The 15,918-nt window shown below is 36.7% G+C and overlaps 1 protein-coding gene across 5 annotated transcripts in view; it reads right to left on the minus strand.

The window, feature by feature from the left end:
* Nucleotides 1-15,918, minus strand: part of cntn5 (contactin 5) — a 112,609-nt gene that overhangs the window by 38,586 nt on the left and 58,105 nt on the right. For 3 of the 5 annotated variants that reach the window (XM_085244051.1, XM_085244049.1, XM_085244050.1), the window contains exons 4-7: nucleotides 14,769-14,892; nucleotides 14,482-14,657; nucleotides 4,225-4,320; nucleotides 843-1,046 (exon numbers count right to left, since the gene is read on the minus strand). In XM_085244051.1, the coding sequence (XP_085100177.1) occupies nucleotides 843-1,046; nucleotides 4,225-4,320; nucleotides 14,482-14,657; nucleotides 14,769-14,892 (600 nt within the window). Of the gene's footprint in view, nucleotides 1-842; nucleotides 1,047-2,709; nucleotides 2,734-4,224; nucleotides 4,321-14,481; nucleotides 14,658-14,768; nucleotides 14,893-15,918 lie in introns of all 5 variants that reach the window. The other 2 variants (XM_085244047.1, XM_085244048.1) reach the window with 1 other exon arrangement.

A 15,918-nucleotide genomic window follows, 5' to 3' on the forward strand; every position in this document is an offset into this window, starting at 1 on the left:
ACAGCAACAACTAATCTTCTGTTTCTTTATCCAACCATGAAAAATATTAAAATGCTAATAGCCGACTGACCATATGCCCTTATGACTACATTTTGCAGCTCAGTTACAGAGACACAAACCAATTTAGCACTGTTATGTGCAAAGTGTTTTGTATGTCTCAGGGGGCCACTTCACACAAGGTTATGCAAATACAGAGCAAGAATCTTGCCGGAAGGCATGTAATTGTAAAGAGGTAAATTTGCGTTGTAACATTTGGAACAAACGTGTTTCTGAGGCACAGAGGCCATTTCACAGATTCACTGGGGATGTAATCTCAGTGGCTCTTTGAAACCTTGACAAAGACAGGCACCTGCGTGAAGTGATGGACGTTTCTCTGTGTAGTCGGATGTAAAAAAGCCTGTAGGTGAAATCCACACCTGTATCCAACAAACAGCTCCACACCATGGCTCCTGAGAGGCTAGTATAAAAGAGCAAATTCCCATCCACAGCAAGGGCCATTGATTCAGTTAATTTTATGCAGGAAAATGATTTCCCCGATGGCCAGTTTCACCAAAGCACATTGTGAGCTAAGAAGGCTCCCCGCACTAATGTTAAAGCATTGCTCACTATCTATTTATGGTGTGTATGGAATTCAAAACGCCCTCTACAAACATGAGGCTCAGTGGAAAGCAGAAGAACACCCGACTTTATTAACCTATCTGATCTGAAATTTTCCTCCAAATGCATTTCTACACAATATTGTACACACACAGAATATAAAATGTAGTTTTAGCTTTCTGTTACTGTCAAACAAACATTGAACTTTAAAATTTTCTGTGTTATGTACCCAAAAAAACACTCACCGTCGGTTTTCAGTGTCAGAGGTGTTGGGGGACTAAGAACTCTTGCATTTGTCACTGTGTTTTTCACCAGACAGATGTAACTTCCTACATCAGAGGGCTGCACCTTCGAAATATAGAGGTTTCCCGTGTCCTGGGAAATGAAGCGTCGACTGTCCTCGGCGACAAACGAGGGGAATTCATTAAACACCCAGCTGTAGATAATCTCTGAAAAGCAAGTTAAGACAGATACTGTACACATTAGGAAAAAAACTTTTACATGTATGAATTTTGATCAGCTCTTTATCTGTGTAAGAGTACCCAAAAAGGTCTTCTTAACCTCTTTAACAAATAAACTATTGCAATGTACTGAAATATAACATTTATATACTAAAAATACACTGGTTATGAAATGGTCTAAAGTACTGTATAGACGCATTTTGCATTACTGCTTATTGCCTAACACTGCTTAATGCTCAATATAATACTGAAACAGTGATGATTTAAAGGAGTCATGAGTATGGATTTTATGTAGCAACAAAGCCAATTGATCATCACAGACTAAATTAATCTAAAAAATAATATTAAGGTGCTTAAAGTTCAGAGAAGAAGACTTTAAAGACCCTGTTATTTGCAGGGAGGTTAATCTAATTAACCGGTGATTATCAGAAAGGTAAAACTAGCATATGATAGGGTATCATTCCAGGACAGAGTGATTCCAATAAGCTTGGTCATGTGTATGAACGTGCTTATGAATGTATTCAGAGTCATTAAAAACAGATTTAGCTGGCTTTTATAGCAAATAATTCTGAATGATTATCGATGTAGATGGATCACAATCTTTTTTAGATTTCAAACAAAATGCAGTAAGAGTAGAAGATATAAATACCTGATACCTGTAATAAAGTACTTGGTAAGATGTATTGTATTTTAGCCATTTGTACCTTATGAATGTGGCAGAAGTGACAGTTTAATGTATGGATAAATGGATAGATGAATATGGTAAATACAGAGCTAAACTGTGACATATTTCCATGTGTTACACATTTATACATAGCCAAGATCAATATTAAAGTGTGAAACACAATTAAATTCAATCTGTGGAACGCTGCATCCCATTGAACATTGAACTTTTGTGCTACAACTCTTCGATCTGGATCCATAATCCATGAAAGAAACAGACAAAGAAAGGATAAGCTTCTTGTCTTCTTGGTAAATAATGAATAACTGATGTTTTAAAGATGCAACATTATTAGTGCACAGATCTTATGACTAAATTCAACACTCAATTTAAGCTCAGTGTTAGTGGACTCCTAAATACTGTATTTTAACAGATTACTGTCCAAAGTTAGCATCATATGTTGCTATTCTTCCCCGAAGAGGGAAGAACAGGTAAAATAGTGATATTCCAGATTCTGGTCCACAAGTCAAACAGGACCCTGTAAAACTAAAAAGAATAACTTAACACAGAATATCATTGCTGATATAAAAGATAACAGACCTTGTTCTAGACAATAAGCATTGTCAAAGACGCCAGAGTTTCATTACACTCTTTCTATTCTTTATACGCAGCATTTACCCAAAACACACAGAAACTTCTCAAAACCATCAAACGGAAGATGATCAACTTTTCATATCTCAGTGACTCACAGCTATTTTTACTCACAAGGCCTTTGCAAAATAAGTGGCATTTTAATGTCTTTGAATCCTCCCACAGCCATTTTAGCCCAAACATTTTTTAGCACTCCCTCTTCAATATGAATTTGAACTGTGACACACCAAAGCATTCATCACAGTAGGATATTCTATGGATGAGGCATCCAATCAAAGTTTTTTGAGATCATTTTTCATTTCGTGTAAGCAATGCCGAAGAAATAAATCATAATCTTACCTGTATTGTGTTTTTGAGTATAATCTGTAAATATGAAAAAATAAGCATCAAAATAAAGGCTCAACAACATGTTGAGACTGGCCTCTCATATCCCTTTTAAACCTAAAAGTTAATATCACAACATAAAAAGGGGAGATCAAGTACTATTCATTTTTGGCCTAAAGTATGATTAGTGTAGCAACGCTTTTTGTGGATAAATGCAATGCTGTAAAAGCTTAGAAGCTTAGGTTTATAGTTAGGTTTATAGTTTATAGGAAGGTAAGCTTATAAAATAGAAATCAAGACAACAATATCCAAGCTTGTTCCCTGACAAGCAGTTTGTATCTTACTGTATCATTTAACCACATATATACAAGGAACAGGTACAGGAAACCAGAAATTTCTTAATCAACAAGCTAAGGTCCTTCAATTATTCTGTGTAGCACAAATGCATTTTGTAGATTAAATTTTCAATGGATTTTCTTATTTACTCTTTAAATGCTGATTTTCTGTTAGACTAATAAATTGTAAATCTAATGCAGTTGCCCTGAATTACGCATTTAACGGCTGAGTGATTGTATAATATATTCTGTATTGATCCACTTGGCCCGCATAATGAATATAATGCAAGCAATTCAACACAGGGGAGTTAAAGTATGTCATTATGAAACCTGGGTCAATTTTACAGTTTATAGTAGTAAGACTGCAACAAATTTCAAAAGACAGAAAATCACTATTTCCATTATGCTGTCATCATGCTAACATCATCGCCAGTGTTTGATTTCAATCACATGCCAATCAGAGTTCCAAGCATTCAAGAAGAGACCTTGGTCAAAAAATTAAATGCATGTATGTATGAGGGGTTGATTTTCAAACTCCCTGTGAAAAATTCATATTCACACATACTCCTTGAGCAAGGGCAACATCTGCACTATGACTGATGAAAAACTTTAAGGTTGAGAAAACTCTGTACTACACTTACATCTGTCAGTCATTACGCAACATTAATTATTGACTGCGTCTCTTTTAAACAAGCTATTTTGTCATCGACTCTCTGGTTGCTACCATGAGATGCAAAATGGCATCTAGAAATGTGTATGGGTGCTGAAGAGCACTTGGCAAACGTTCCCATGGGTGCAGTGCAGGAGAATGACAGAGCTGATGCAAACAGAAAACCTCATAAGAGCTTATATTTAAGGACGACTATAGAGAGGGATATTAAATATATGGCATTAAAGATGGTGGCTGTGTGAAATAATTGGCCGTGTAACATTTCTTTCTAGTTGTAATGATCCAGTAAATTTAATCTTTCATAAGTGGAGTTCTGGCTCTTTGGTCACTGTAACTTGGCACACTAATATGAACAGCATGGATAGATGGATAGACAGGACAGTGAACAGCTATGAAATATAAATAATCAAAATACAATGCATAACATAAAAATAAACAGTGGGAGCAATAACTCACACTGGAGTGGTAATAAAAGCAAAAAATGAATTTCTTCTTCTGCCTGTGATTGAAAAACTAAACTCTTACCTGGTGAATGGGGAGGAGGGGTACACATGAGTACCACACCTTGGCCTTCACGCACAGAAACCCCACCCCGGGCCTTTGTACTGAAAGCACCAAGATCTAGAACAGCATGGAAACGAAAGCTTTCAGTGCAAATAAAAACAAATACAGTAAGATATAATGAATTTATACAGAACCATCATTATTTCTGCTGATAGCCTTTGACTTCATCATTTGATGAGGGAAGTAATTTTGATTTGGTGAGGTAACAATAAAGCTTTTGTTCTCCCCGAGTGATAGTACCTCCACAAAAACATGCTGTACTCAGCGAGAGACAAAGAACAGACAGCTTATGTATTTCTTTTGAAACTACGTACTTTGAACCACTACAGTGGTAAAAAACAACAACAGGAAAATGTTAAAAGCCAGTAAAAACCAGAAAGTTGCATTTTCTTTTCTATTTTACTTTTTTAATAAGTTCTAATTTAAATCACATGGAACTTTACAATTATAGAGTTATGTGTCCAAGTATGTTTTTTTGACCCTGTTGTTACTGTTCATGACTAGAACAATGGATGTTTCATTCCAGAATTGTAGCTTTTTGGAGCATAATGATGGCTGCTAACATTTAGCTGAAGCAATGGCAAAGTGACAGACCTCTAACCTGGGGCAGGTGATTAGGTCTTCATGGCCTTCATTCCATAGTCTTCACAATTATGCCTCAGAGTGACTTGTGAAACCGACTTTGTGGCACATTTAATGAAAATTGTGGTACATGCCCTTTAAATATCATGTTTATATATACACAGCATAGTCAGTGTCTTTAAAAACTGAAATAAAAAACCCCTCACTGGATTACTGAACTTTGTTTTGGTGAAATAACTAAAGGATAGTTCAGGTAGTGACCACACTGAAAGATTAAGAAAAAAAAACAAAACAAAAGAAAAAACATTGGGTATACGGCACTTTTTCATTTAAACACCCAATAGAATGACCTGCCACACAACTCGGATTTGCAAGCACTCAGTCCACACCACCAATCAATTTGCTATGCCCACCATTTCCTGTGCCTAGAAAGAGACAGATCCAGCACTAAATGGACAGTTTATCAGCTCCTGACAGTGAGCAATCTTGGAACAACAACACACAAAATTAAAAATCCTGGAATCCCAATGACTGAAGATAGCTTCTTTTAATGTCTAATGTCTTTTACAAACAACTGTGATTGATCTTTTATCTAAAATTGATTCCAGTCACATTTTACATTCAATTCAGTGTTAGATGGGGACAATTGGCTTGTCCACATTTCAATGTTTTTCACTGTTGTTGACTTTAGAGATAGGTATTTCTATGAGTTGTACAGCTAATACTGCCAGTGGGGCAGCATGGTGGCACGGTGGTTAGCACTGTTGCCTCACAGCAAGAAGGTCCTGAGTTCAATTCTACCATCTGGCCGGGGTCTTTCTGTGTGGAGTTTGCATGTTCTCCCCGTGTTTGCGTGGGTTCGCCCCGGGTACTCCGGCTTCCTCCCACCGTCCAAAGACATGCACTTTGTGGGGATAGGTTAATTGAACAATCTAAATTGCCCATAGGTGTGAATGTGAGTGCGAATGGTTGTCTGTCTCTGTGTGTTAGCCCTGCGACAGACTGGCGACCTGTCCAGGGTGTACCCTGCCTCACACCCTATGACAGCTGGGATAGGCTCCAGTGCCCCCCACAACCCTGAAAAGGATAAGCGGAAGCAAATGGATGGAATACTGCTAGTACCTACTTACAATTTGGATGATTTACCAACTGCTTATTGATTCCTGTATTTTTTTTTCTTGGGGTTTTAGAATTTATGCAACTGTTTTATTTTCTCTGCGCCTAAATAAAATTTGCTAAAAGAAGAAAAAGAAATTGTTCTGATGCAGGAAACACATCTAGCTGACAAAGATCATGCAAAACTTAACAAATTAGGTTTCAAACATGTCTTCTATTCCTCCCATAGTTCTGGGAGGCGAAGGGGGGTGGCAGTTTTGATATCCTCAACTTTGAACTATGAACATATTTCGGAATTTAAAGATAAAGAAGGCAGATATATATTGATAATGGGTAAAATTCAGGGTATAATGACTACTCTCTTAAATGTGTATATTCCCCCAGGCAGTGACTGGTCCTTATATGAGCAGATTTTGAATTTGGCAACAACAAGGAGTCAGGGAATTTTCATTTGCGGTGGTGACTTTAACGTCACATTAAATGCCAAGTTAGACTCTTCAAATGGAAAAGGCGATCAGAGGAGTATTGGAAGAAGAATGGTGCATTTTATGGACGATTTTGGACTACTAGATGTGTGGAGAGATTTACACCCAAATGACAGAAAGTATACCCACTTCTCAATTCCACACAATGTATATTCTAGGCTAGATTATATTCTCATGTTTAAGAATGACCTATTTAGAATTAAAAGCTGTGAAATAGGCGCTTGTACCATCTCAGATCATAACCCGGTTAATCTTGAGATCTGCCTGAATAGCAAAAATAGATCAACCTTATGGAGGCTGAATACAAACATTTTAAATTATCCAAATATTAAAGAGAGTTTGAAAGAGGAAATAGAAACTTATTTAGAGTATAATGAAAATGAGGAGGTATCTCCAGGAATATTATGGGATGCATTGAAGGCAGTAATTAGAGGAAAAATAATTAGTATATCCTCTTACCTGAGCTACAACATCTACATTCTGTGACGCTGGATGATGATATCAAATCTGACATAATAAAACTTAGGAAAAAAATAGATGATTTAAATATGATAGATATACAAAAGAAAATCGTTTTTATTAAACAACAGCAATGCGAGGTAGGGAGGAAATCACTAAGACTTCTGTCTCTTAAACTTAGGAAGCAACAAGCAGAGAGGACTATACATAGAATAAAGAATCCTCTTAATTGACTCAGTGAGATGGTCCTTTTTATACAAAGTGCTTGAGAAGTTTAATTTTGATAAATCTATAATTGATATTCTCTCAGAGTTATACAACAAACCAACAGCTAAAATCCAAATCAATGGGGACCTCACCGAATCATTTATACTGGAACGAGGGACACGACAGGGTTGCTGCATTTCACCGCTGCTTTTTGCTTTGTTTATAGAACCATTAAGTCAGTGGATTAGGCAGAGTCAGCATATAACATGAGTACGAACGCCAGGAGGGGAACAGAAATTAGCATTATTTGCTGACGACTTACTTTTAACATTAACTTGTCCCTCACAGGCACTCCCCCATCTCATGGAAGCACTATCACAGTATGGTTCTTTATCGGGATATAAGGTCAATATAAATAAAACGCAGGTATTAACTTTAAATTACGAACCACCAGTTGAAATCAAGAATCGTTATAAATGGAAATGGGATGCAGATAGCATTAGGTATTTAGGGGTGGTAATACATCGTGACTTCACCAAAAAGTTCAATGCCAACTATGCCCCTCTAAATGAACCCATAAAATCAGATATACAAAGATGGAACACTATTCCATTTCTGGACCTACACTCCAGGATTGAATCAATCAGATTAAATATTCTTCCCCGACTGCTGTATTTGTTTCAGTCTCTACCGATTACCATACCACAAAAACAGTTTGCGGTATGGGATAGAACATTGTCAAAATATATCTGGAATGGGAAAAAAGCTAGAGTTAAATATAAAACGCTTCAATTAAAGAAAGAAAAGGGAGGTCGTGGGCTTCCCTGTCTACGAGAATATTATTGTGCAGCTCAGTTAAGACCGCTGATTTGTCTCTGTTGTCCAAACTACACCGCCGGATGGAAAGATGTTGAAGGAACAATAGTAAAAGAAATACCAGTTTCAGCTTTAATATCGGACATAAAATTGCAGAATAAAATACATATGGCAGATAAACCTATACTGCAAATAATGATATCAGCTTGGAAAGAAGTAATAAAAATTGGTGGTTTGGAAAATGCCTCTAAGGTTTTAAGATGGTGTGCATATGATTCGGATTTTACTCCAAATCAATATGATAATAGATTCAAAAGCTGGATTTCAAAAGGTATAACCAATTATTATTCATTTGTCCATAAGGGTGCATTTCAAAGCTTTGAATCTTTAAGGAGTAAACATGACTTGGGATCTGATGATTTTTTTTAGATATCTACAGATCAGAAATTATTTTAATCAAAACTTAAAAGTGAACCTAAACGAATTACAATTTGTAGAAACATTCTTATTACTAACCAAATCTGAAGTGCAAAGTAAAATTATTTCTAAATTATATAACAGCATCCGGCGGTGTAAAAACGACATATTAAAGCGAAGTGGGAAAAGGAGGGTAATTTGACAATTACAGAGAAGTGTTGGGCTCACGCATGCAAGATACAGTGGGCTACCACTGGGTCTAATGTTTGGCGTGAATTTTGCTGGAAAAGCATTATGAGATTTTTCATTACCCCTGCTCAACAAAGATATCGAGGAATTGGTGATAAATGTTGGAGATGTGGGGGAGATGGAGCTAACCATTTCCACATCTTTTGGGACTGTAAAGATATTCGCCAGTATTGGTCTCTAATCCATGATCATTTACAAAATGTTTTTTCATTTCTTTTTCCTTCAACTTTTGAGACCATGTTTTTGTGCAATGCACCAGTGGATAAACTGAATTCCAACGACAGAAGACTCCTGTATATCCTTCTGGCCGCAAGTAAAAAGCCTCTTACGAGAAGATGGCTTAAGCCTGAACCACCAACGATAGAAGACTGGATACATTCTGTACAAGAGATCTATACGATGGAAAAAGTGTCATTTTATCTTAAACTTCAGAGGGATACCTTCTACGGAATATGGTCTAAATGGACAGACTATGTTAAGCATATGAGGTGTGATTTTGTGTATGATGTTACAACCCTGAGTTCTACGTAAACCTACCTGCCCTGTTGCCTCCTAACCCTAGTTTTTTGTTTGTTTGTTTGTTTGTTTGTTTGTTTGTTTGTTTGTTGTTGTTGTTGTTGTTTTTTGGGGGGGGGGTGTTTTTGTTTTTTTCTTCTTTTCTTTTCTCTTCTTTTTCCGTCTTCTTTATTTTTCAATTATAAGTTAAAATGTGACAGCAAAGAAAATGTAAAAAGGCAAACTACTGTTATGTTCAACAGCTGTCCCAATAAAAGAGATAATAATAAAAACAATAAAAGAAGAAAAAGAAAAAAGTTTGCACATTTGCACATGCTTCACAGTTATGACTTTGATGTCACTGTTGTGCAATGTGCTCATGTCAGAAAACATGCCAGCACTGATAAAAGAAAAAAGCAGGAGTAATACAGTTCCGATAGATTGGAACAGGTCTTGAACCGGAACCAATTTCTGATTCCCATCCGTAGCTGTCTTGCCATTTTTTCCTCTTTTAATTGTCTTGGACAGCTATCCTAGAGATACTCTGTCATAACACCTTGGCCCATTTGGAAACAGCATGCCACCAGAGCACGGATGGAAATGATTGTCTCTGCGCTCCCTATTGATTCACCCGCAGCTGTCACCACCCTGTCTTCTATTGTCAGTGTAGCTTTGCTCTACATCTTTTCCCTTTTTTATTCCAACATAACTCATGCATTATCTTTGATCAATGTCTTTAATTAGTAAGCAGACAATGAGGAAGCTACATTGATTTTTTATCTAATGATAAAATAGGATAAAATATGAAATGACTGAGTGAGTAATTGGTGAGTAAATAACACAGACACGAGTACAGCCACAGTAATTACAGACCTACAACGTGGCTGCGGGAGTTGGCAGCAACCAGATGTGGATATGAGCGTTTCAGTATATTCTCTCCCTTTAATAAATTCTGCCAGGCTACATGTTGTGGAGAGAAGGGTCTTCTTGGGCAGCTTGCCTAAATTTGTCAATAATGAATGATATTCCAGACCTTAGTATATTTACTTTAAGGGCCTACACTTGCTATGATGTGTGTCTGAAACACACGGTAAAGGTAGACAATTCCTGGGAAACAACTCCAGGCACACAGGAAATTCAACATTTTACAGGAAGAAGCAACACAAGGGGGATATCAGGTAAGCACTAAGAAATCTGAAGTACTATTTGATTAACAAGTGCAAAAAGCTATATAGACAGAATGATCACTTAACATACAGGACAAATTAAGACCAAGTGGGTGCTTCAGTCATTAAATATGGTATGAAACCAGAAGAAAATATAACGTCCTTTTACAAGCTAAAGCTATGTACCCGAGTTAATATTATTGACTTTTTCAATAACGTAAAAAAAAACAAAAAACATGGCCATTAAAGCTTCCAGAAAAATTACAAGTCAACATATGTCCATATAAATGTTTAAAATCCAAGTCAGTGATGAAATCTGCAGCAAGCAAAGGAACAGGTGCTTAATGTAAATCCGATATTTCAAGGTCAGTATGAATCAATTCAATCAATGAGCTTTACATCTGATAATGTAGAACATATCAGAGTGGTGTGTGTGGCTCTTCCAGTGCTTGATTTAAAGCATCCTGATAATTTCATTACTACTGTACAGCTTGGAGTGACTTGAGCCTTGGCCAGCCTCACGTCCGCAAAAAGAGAGAGGGGGAGAAGGACTCTTCGGAGAGAAAGATCAGACGCCTCCTTTCTGCCTGCTGCCTTCAAAGTCACGGCTGAAAAGCAGCCCAAGTGTGAGTTCAGTAGCTCAGAATTTCAAAACAAAGAGAAAAAAAGCATCCTACTGAAACATCTTTCGAACAGAGTACACGACCAGTGGATAGAATATATAGAGCCTTGACTCAACCTTTCCCCATGCACTCTGCCTTGTCCACTCTTTACTCTCTCATGACTCAGTGAAGCAGGGCTGTGATCAGTATGGCCGCTATCTATAGCGAGATAAATGAATACAGTGCATTAACATAGAGCCACCACCATAAATGAGGGACACTGACAGCCTACTCAAATTGATTCAGTCCAATAAGTTTAAAAAATGTATTTATTTAAAATAAATTTAAACGAATAATAAGATTAATTATTATTACTATTATTATTATTATTATTACTATTATATAACATAACCAGAGATGCAATAGCTCATCTGACTCACTATCCATTACAATTCACACATTACTGTAATGTGTGAAATAGAGAACAAAAGTTTCCTGAGTCATATAAAGTAGCAAAAACATTTAGGTGAACTGACACACACACAAGGGCTGTGAATGTTTATTATGATGATATTATGATGAGGCTTTCAAGATGTTCTCTGATAGTACTTATTAAGTTTTTGTGCAAAACAATATCAAGCCCATTAACCTTTAGTATTTTAAGTAGGCGTGAATCAAACTCAACCTGCTGCAGGTACTATATAGAAGTTGGAGGCTTCTTTCAGACCAGGTGCAGGACTTTAGTATTTACAGCGCTGTGCTTTAAATTCTATAATCTAACTGGGGTAATCATGTTCCAATCTAAAGTCAAAGTTACAAGAAGCCAGGTTTCTATATGCTGTTTAATATGCGTGTAATGCATTCCACAAGTCACATAGCTTGAACACTGATTTCTAGTTCAATAAAGCATCAATTACTCCATTAAAACGTTCAGTTTACATGGAAAAGAAGTACCCATATGAATCTGAACCAGGTAAAGCAATCAACCACTGTGCTACTGCATAAAAATGTGCAGTGCTAACATGAAAAGGGAAGGAAAAGTTGAGCTTCATGCTGAGTGATAAATACCCACCATTTGATATGCTGAAAGAGCGAAGGAAGGTTCTGCATTTAAATGTGTGCTGCAGGGCACCTTTCTTTGTTTCTGTGGCTAGCCTTTTGAAGGGCTGCACTTTAAAGAAATGTAGCCTACTGCACATTCACGCTGCTGAATATTTGTAGTGCACGAAGCAAAAGAAACAGTCACACAGATGTGTTATTTTACATGGTAGAAAAAACCCTGGAATGAATCTAGTGAAGAGAAGAAATGATTGGACTACTATTTCTGCTCATGGTTTAGCAAAGGCAGCTTCAGTCACACAAATCCCATGTTAAATATCATTATTAAATAAACAGCAAAGCAGCTGTTAAACATAGTACACAATCTTTGAAATTTTTTAGAAAGTTTCTCTTATTAGAGCTTATTTTTTTAATTACATCATAACAAAACATATGAATTTTGTTTTCTGTGCATACATATTTTTTATTGCTCTCAGGTATAACAGTTTAGCATAATGAACTATGTGTAAGGATTGTATCAAACAGCAGTACTTGCAGTGTTTGATACTCATTGAATTTTATATCTATATATATCTATATAGATATATCTATATATCTATAGATATATCTATAGTAACAACATGATGACCTGCCTGTTATTGAAACTAGAAAATCAAATTTTGTGGAAAGGTTGTTTGGATGAAGTTGATGTGTGACAGTTGGCCATCATCTCACCTGACACACCTGCCAATCAACACAACATATCCCTAACCTCACTATCTGCTCAAACCACATTTTTTTCAATATGATTACCAAAGCAAAATGCACACACTTGAAGAACTGCAACAGTAAACAAAGAGTGACCAAAATATGATCCACAACCCCAGTTCCAAAAAAAGTTGGAATGCTGTGTGAATAAAAATTGAATGATTTGCAAATCTCACAAACCCTTATTTGCTTCAAATCAAATCATATGCTCTGGAGGTTGCCCAAAAAATGCATCTTTACTGATTTTAGATCAATAGAAATGAAACTTAAAAAGTATTTACACAAAACTAAAAAAGCTATACATAAAGAGTCCATTGCAAAACAGAAAACTGATTATTTAAAACACAATGCTGAAAAACAACAAATGTGCCTCTTTAAATATGATGGTTGATACAGAGTCAGGCCAAGACAGTTTAAATTTATCGAAACAATGGTGGACTCTACAGTTTTATTTGGTACTCTACTTAATTTTACTGGGGATTACAGACATTTGCTGTCATTCAGTGCTGTCTGAAGTTGTTGTGTAAGGCCTAAAACTTCAGAAGCACACTACTAACCATCTTCTAAGAAAAAACAAATACCCTAAAAGGGGGAAAAAAACCTAAATGAATTAACAGAGTGTGTTAGTATGGGAAGTATGGTAAATAGTTGAACAAAGTTTCAGTTCCAACTGAAACTTTGTTTAACTTTGTATTAATTTAAAATCATCAGTTCCTCCAAGAGGAACCGAGTGGATCATGAGAACGCCAGCAAAATACCCACAGTAGTATAACATAGCCACTTGATTCCCTGAATATAGAGGATGAAGGTTCATGTTTACCTTTTAAATTTTCACTCACATGTATCTATTCTTATACCCATTGCCTCGGATATGAGAACTACTTTGAGATAGTCAACAGCATTAGCTGTCAGGGTCCTCCACTGTGAAACCTAAGGAAACACCTTCTATACTTTCCCATGTTTGCCATGTTCAACATCTTTATGCTTTGGGCTTAGACTTATAAATACACTAGGTGCTTAAATGGGATAATAAGAGCATAGCAGTAAAATAATGCTAATATTAGGTATAGATAATGCAACCTGATAAATTGGTTGTAGATTAGTTTGTTTTTTTTAGAAGTAAAAAACTCAAGCATAAATTTGTACATGACCCTTAAGTTTAAAAAGGAGGAGAAAAAGATCTGGATATGTTTGAGAACACAGATGAGGGTACATGTTGAGGTACATCTTGCGTTCCACACAAACAGGCACAACTTTTTTGAAGCCTGTGCTTTACCATCTGGGCATTCCAGCCTGCCAAGCAATCTGCCTTACACTTAAATTAGGACTGGTCCTCTTTTGATTTTTATTCACTTGGATCATATTGATATATATGAAACTTTGTGAATGAATGCAACCAAAAGTAAAGAAAGCACTTGGTTCTCTGGGCGTCAAGAAATGCTGTGTTTTTATAGAGAAGTTCATCCATTTTGCCTGCTACACAGCTGCAGGCCAATCTAGTGATGCCTCTTAAGTAATTCTGTAGGAACTCTAAAGCTCCAACCCCTTTAGCAGTATCAGATGGAGCTTGTGGGAACTATATTCAGCAACAAAACAAAACAAAGCATAGTGTTTATTTATCCCTAGAACCAAACAGGGCTATTTTGACTCAGAGAGACAAAAGGGCTTAAAGCTAAGTATTTGCTTCATAGAAGTTCTTAGTCTGACAAAAATGAAATGCACTTTCCATTTGTTTTAATAAATACTGACTTACAGTGCGGTTATCTGAACTTTACTAGGTAGAAAGTTGGTGTAATAAAGCAGAGAAATCATACTCACATGCAAACTGTAATAAAGCATCTCGACTGAGGACAATCCCAATGCTGTTCTCTGCTTTGCACTGGTACTTTCCATAGTCAGTGATCTCACTTGCATTGGAAATAATTAAGTTTCCGTCGATGAATGTGTAGCGGTAATCTGCCTCTGAATCTACCTGCGTCCCATTGATGTACCAACTGAAAAACATAAGAGGAATAAGGTTTTTGTTATATTTGTGATGAATGACCAACTTATTTTCGAGTTAAAGCTGAAATTTCAATTAGCACACAGACAAACGAATGCCACACCTGTATGTGGGTGGTGGATTCCCCCGTGCCTCACAGTGCATCACCACTTTCTTTTCATCAGAATCCAAAGGAAAAATAACATCATCTGGCTCCTGGATAAAAACAGGCCCAAACTCTTCACTTTCTACAACAAAAGAAGAGATGGAGAGAAGATGATTATAATTATCATAACAGAGTGCCAGGGGGCTTTCTATGAACTCTGGAATTTGATTTGTGCATGAAACAGTAGGAAATTTGCAATTTTTCACAACATTAAAACCACCTGCTTAATATTGTGTGTATCACTTTTATTCTGTAAAAGCAGCTCTGACAAGTCAGGGCAAGGACATGACAAGTCTGGGGTGCACTGTGGGATTTGGGGACTTTAGGTTACAAGATGGGGCGCTGTGGACTGGACTTGCTTTGGTGCATTTTTGATGGTCACCAAGATTGGGATCTAGAGAGCTTGGAGGCTAGGTTGATGGACTCCTTGTTGTGATTCTTAAGCCATCAGGTTACATTTTCCTGCTGAGGGAGGTTGCTGCCAGTGGTTAGTCCATGTCAAAGTAACAGTTAGATATATGTGAGGACCTGAGGGAAGATCACTGCACTATGGACAAAATATTCCCTTCACCTGTCTGTTTTTTAATATTGTGGCTAATTAGTGCATTCCAGATTGAGCGATATATTTTATAACTAATCTGTTAGTTCTAACATTACAAAGAACTGAGTAATCCTCAAAATGGCACTCTAAACTGAATTTTGAGCAAGAACACCTGAAAAGCATTGTCCTTCCAAGAGCTATAACAGCTTTTGAAGTTAGAAGTGATCCTTTCCTCAGGGTAATCTTTTAGGTTTCTTATGTTAAAAATGAATGATGATATAAGTTAAACCTTTAAGATTATCCATTAAGCTTTTATCCCATTTCTTTTAGACGTTTTTGGACACACTGCTGTTTGACTAAATGGGCGAGTGATTAACGAAAGACAAGTGATGGTCCTGACTTTGCTATTTACTAAAGTATTTTTGTTGCCCTGGCTTGGGAGTGCAAAGCAGGGAGTGTACATCTTCTATCTCTTTGGGCTTTGCACTTGATATCCAAGCACATACAGTTTGCTAAACAAAGGTATCAAATGGTAAACAACCATGTTAGGGGACTGATAACATTAGT

This window comes from Mchenga conophoros, linkage group LG14 (assembly GCF_057382185.1).
Source record: "Mchenga conophoros isolate Kocher_MC1m ecotype Shallow Benthic linkage group LG14, M_conophoros_male_GT1.1, whole genome shotgun sequence".
In the NCBI taxonomy this organism is placed as follows: Eukaryota; Metazoa; Chordata; class Actinopteri; order Cichliformes; family Cichlidae; genus Mchenga; species Mchenga conophoros.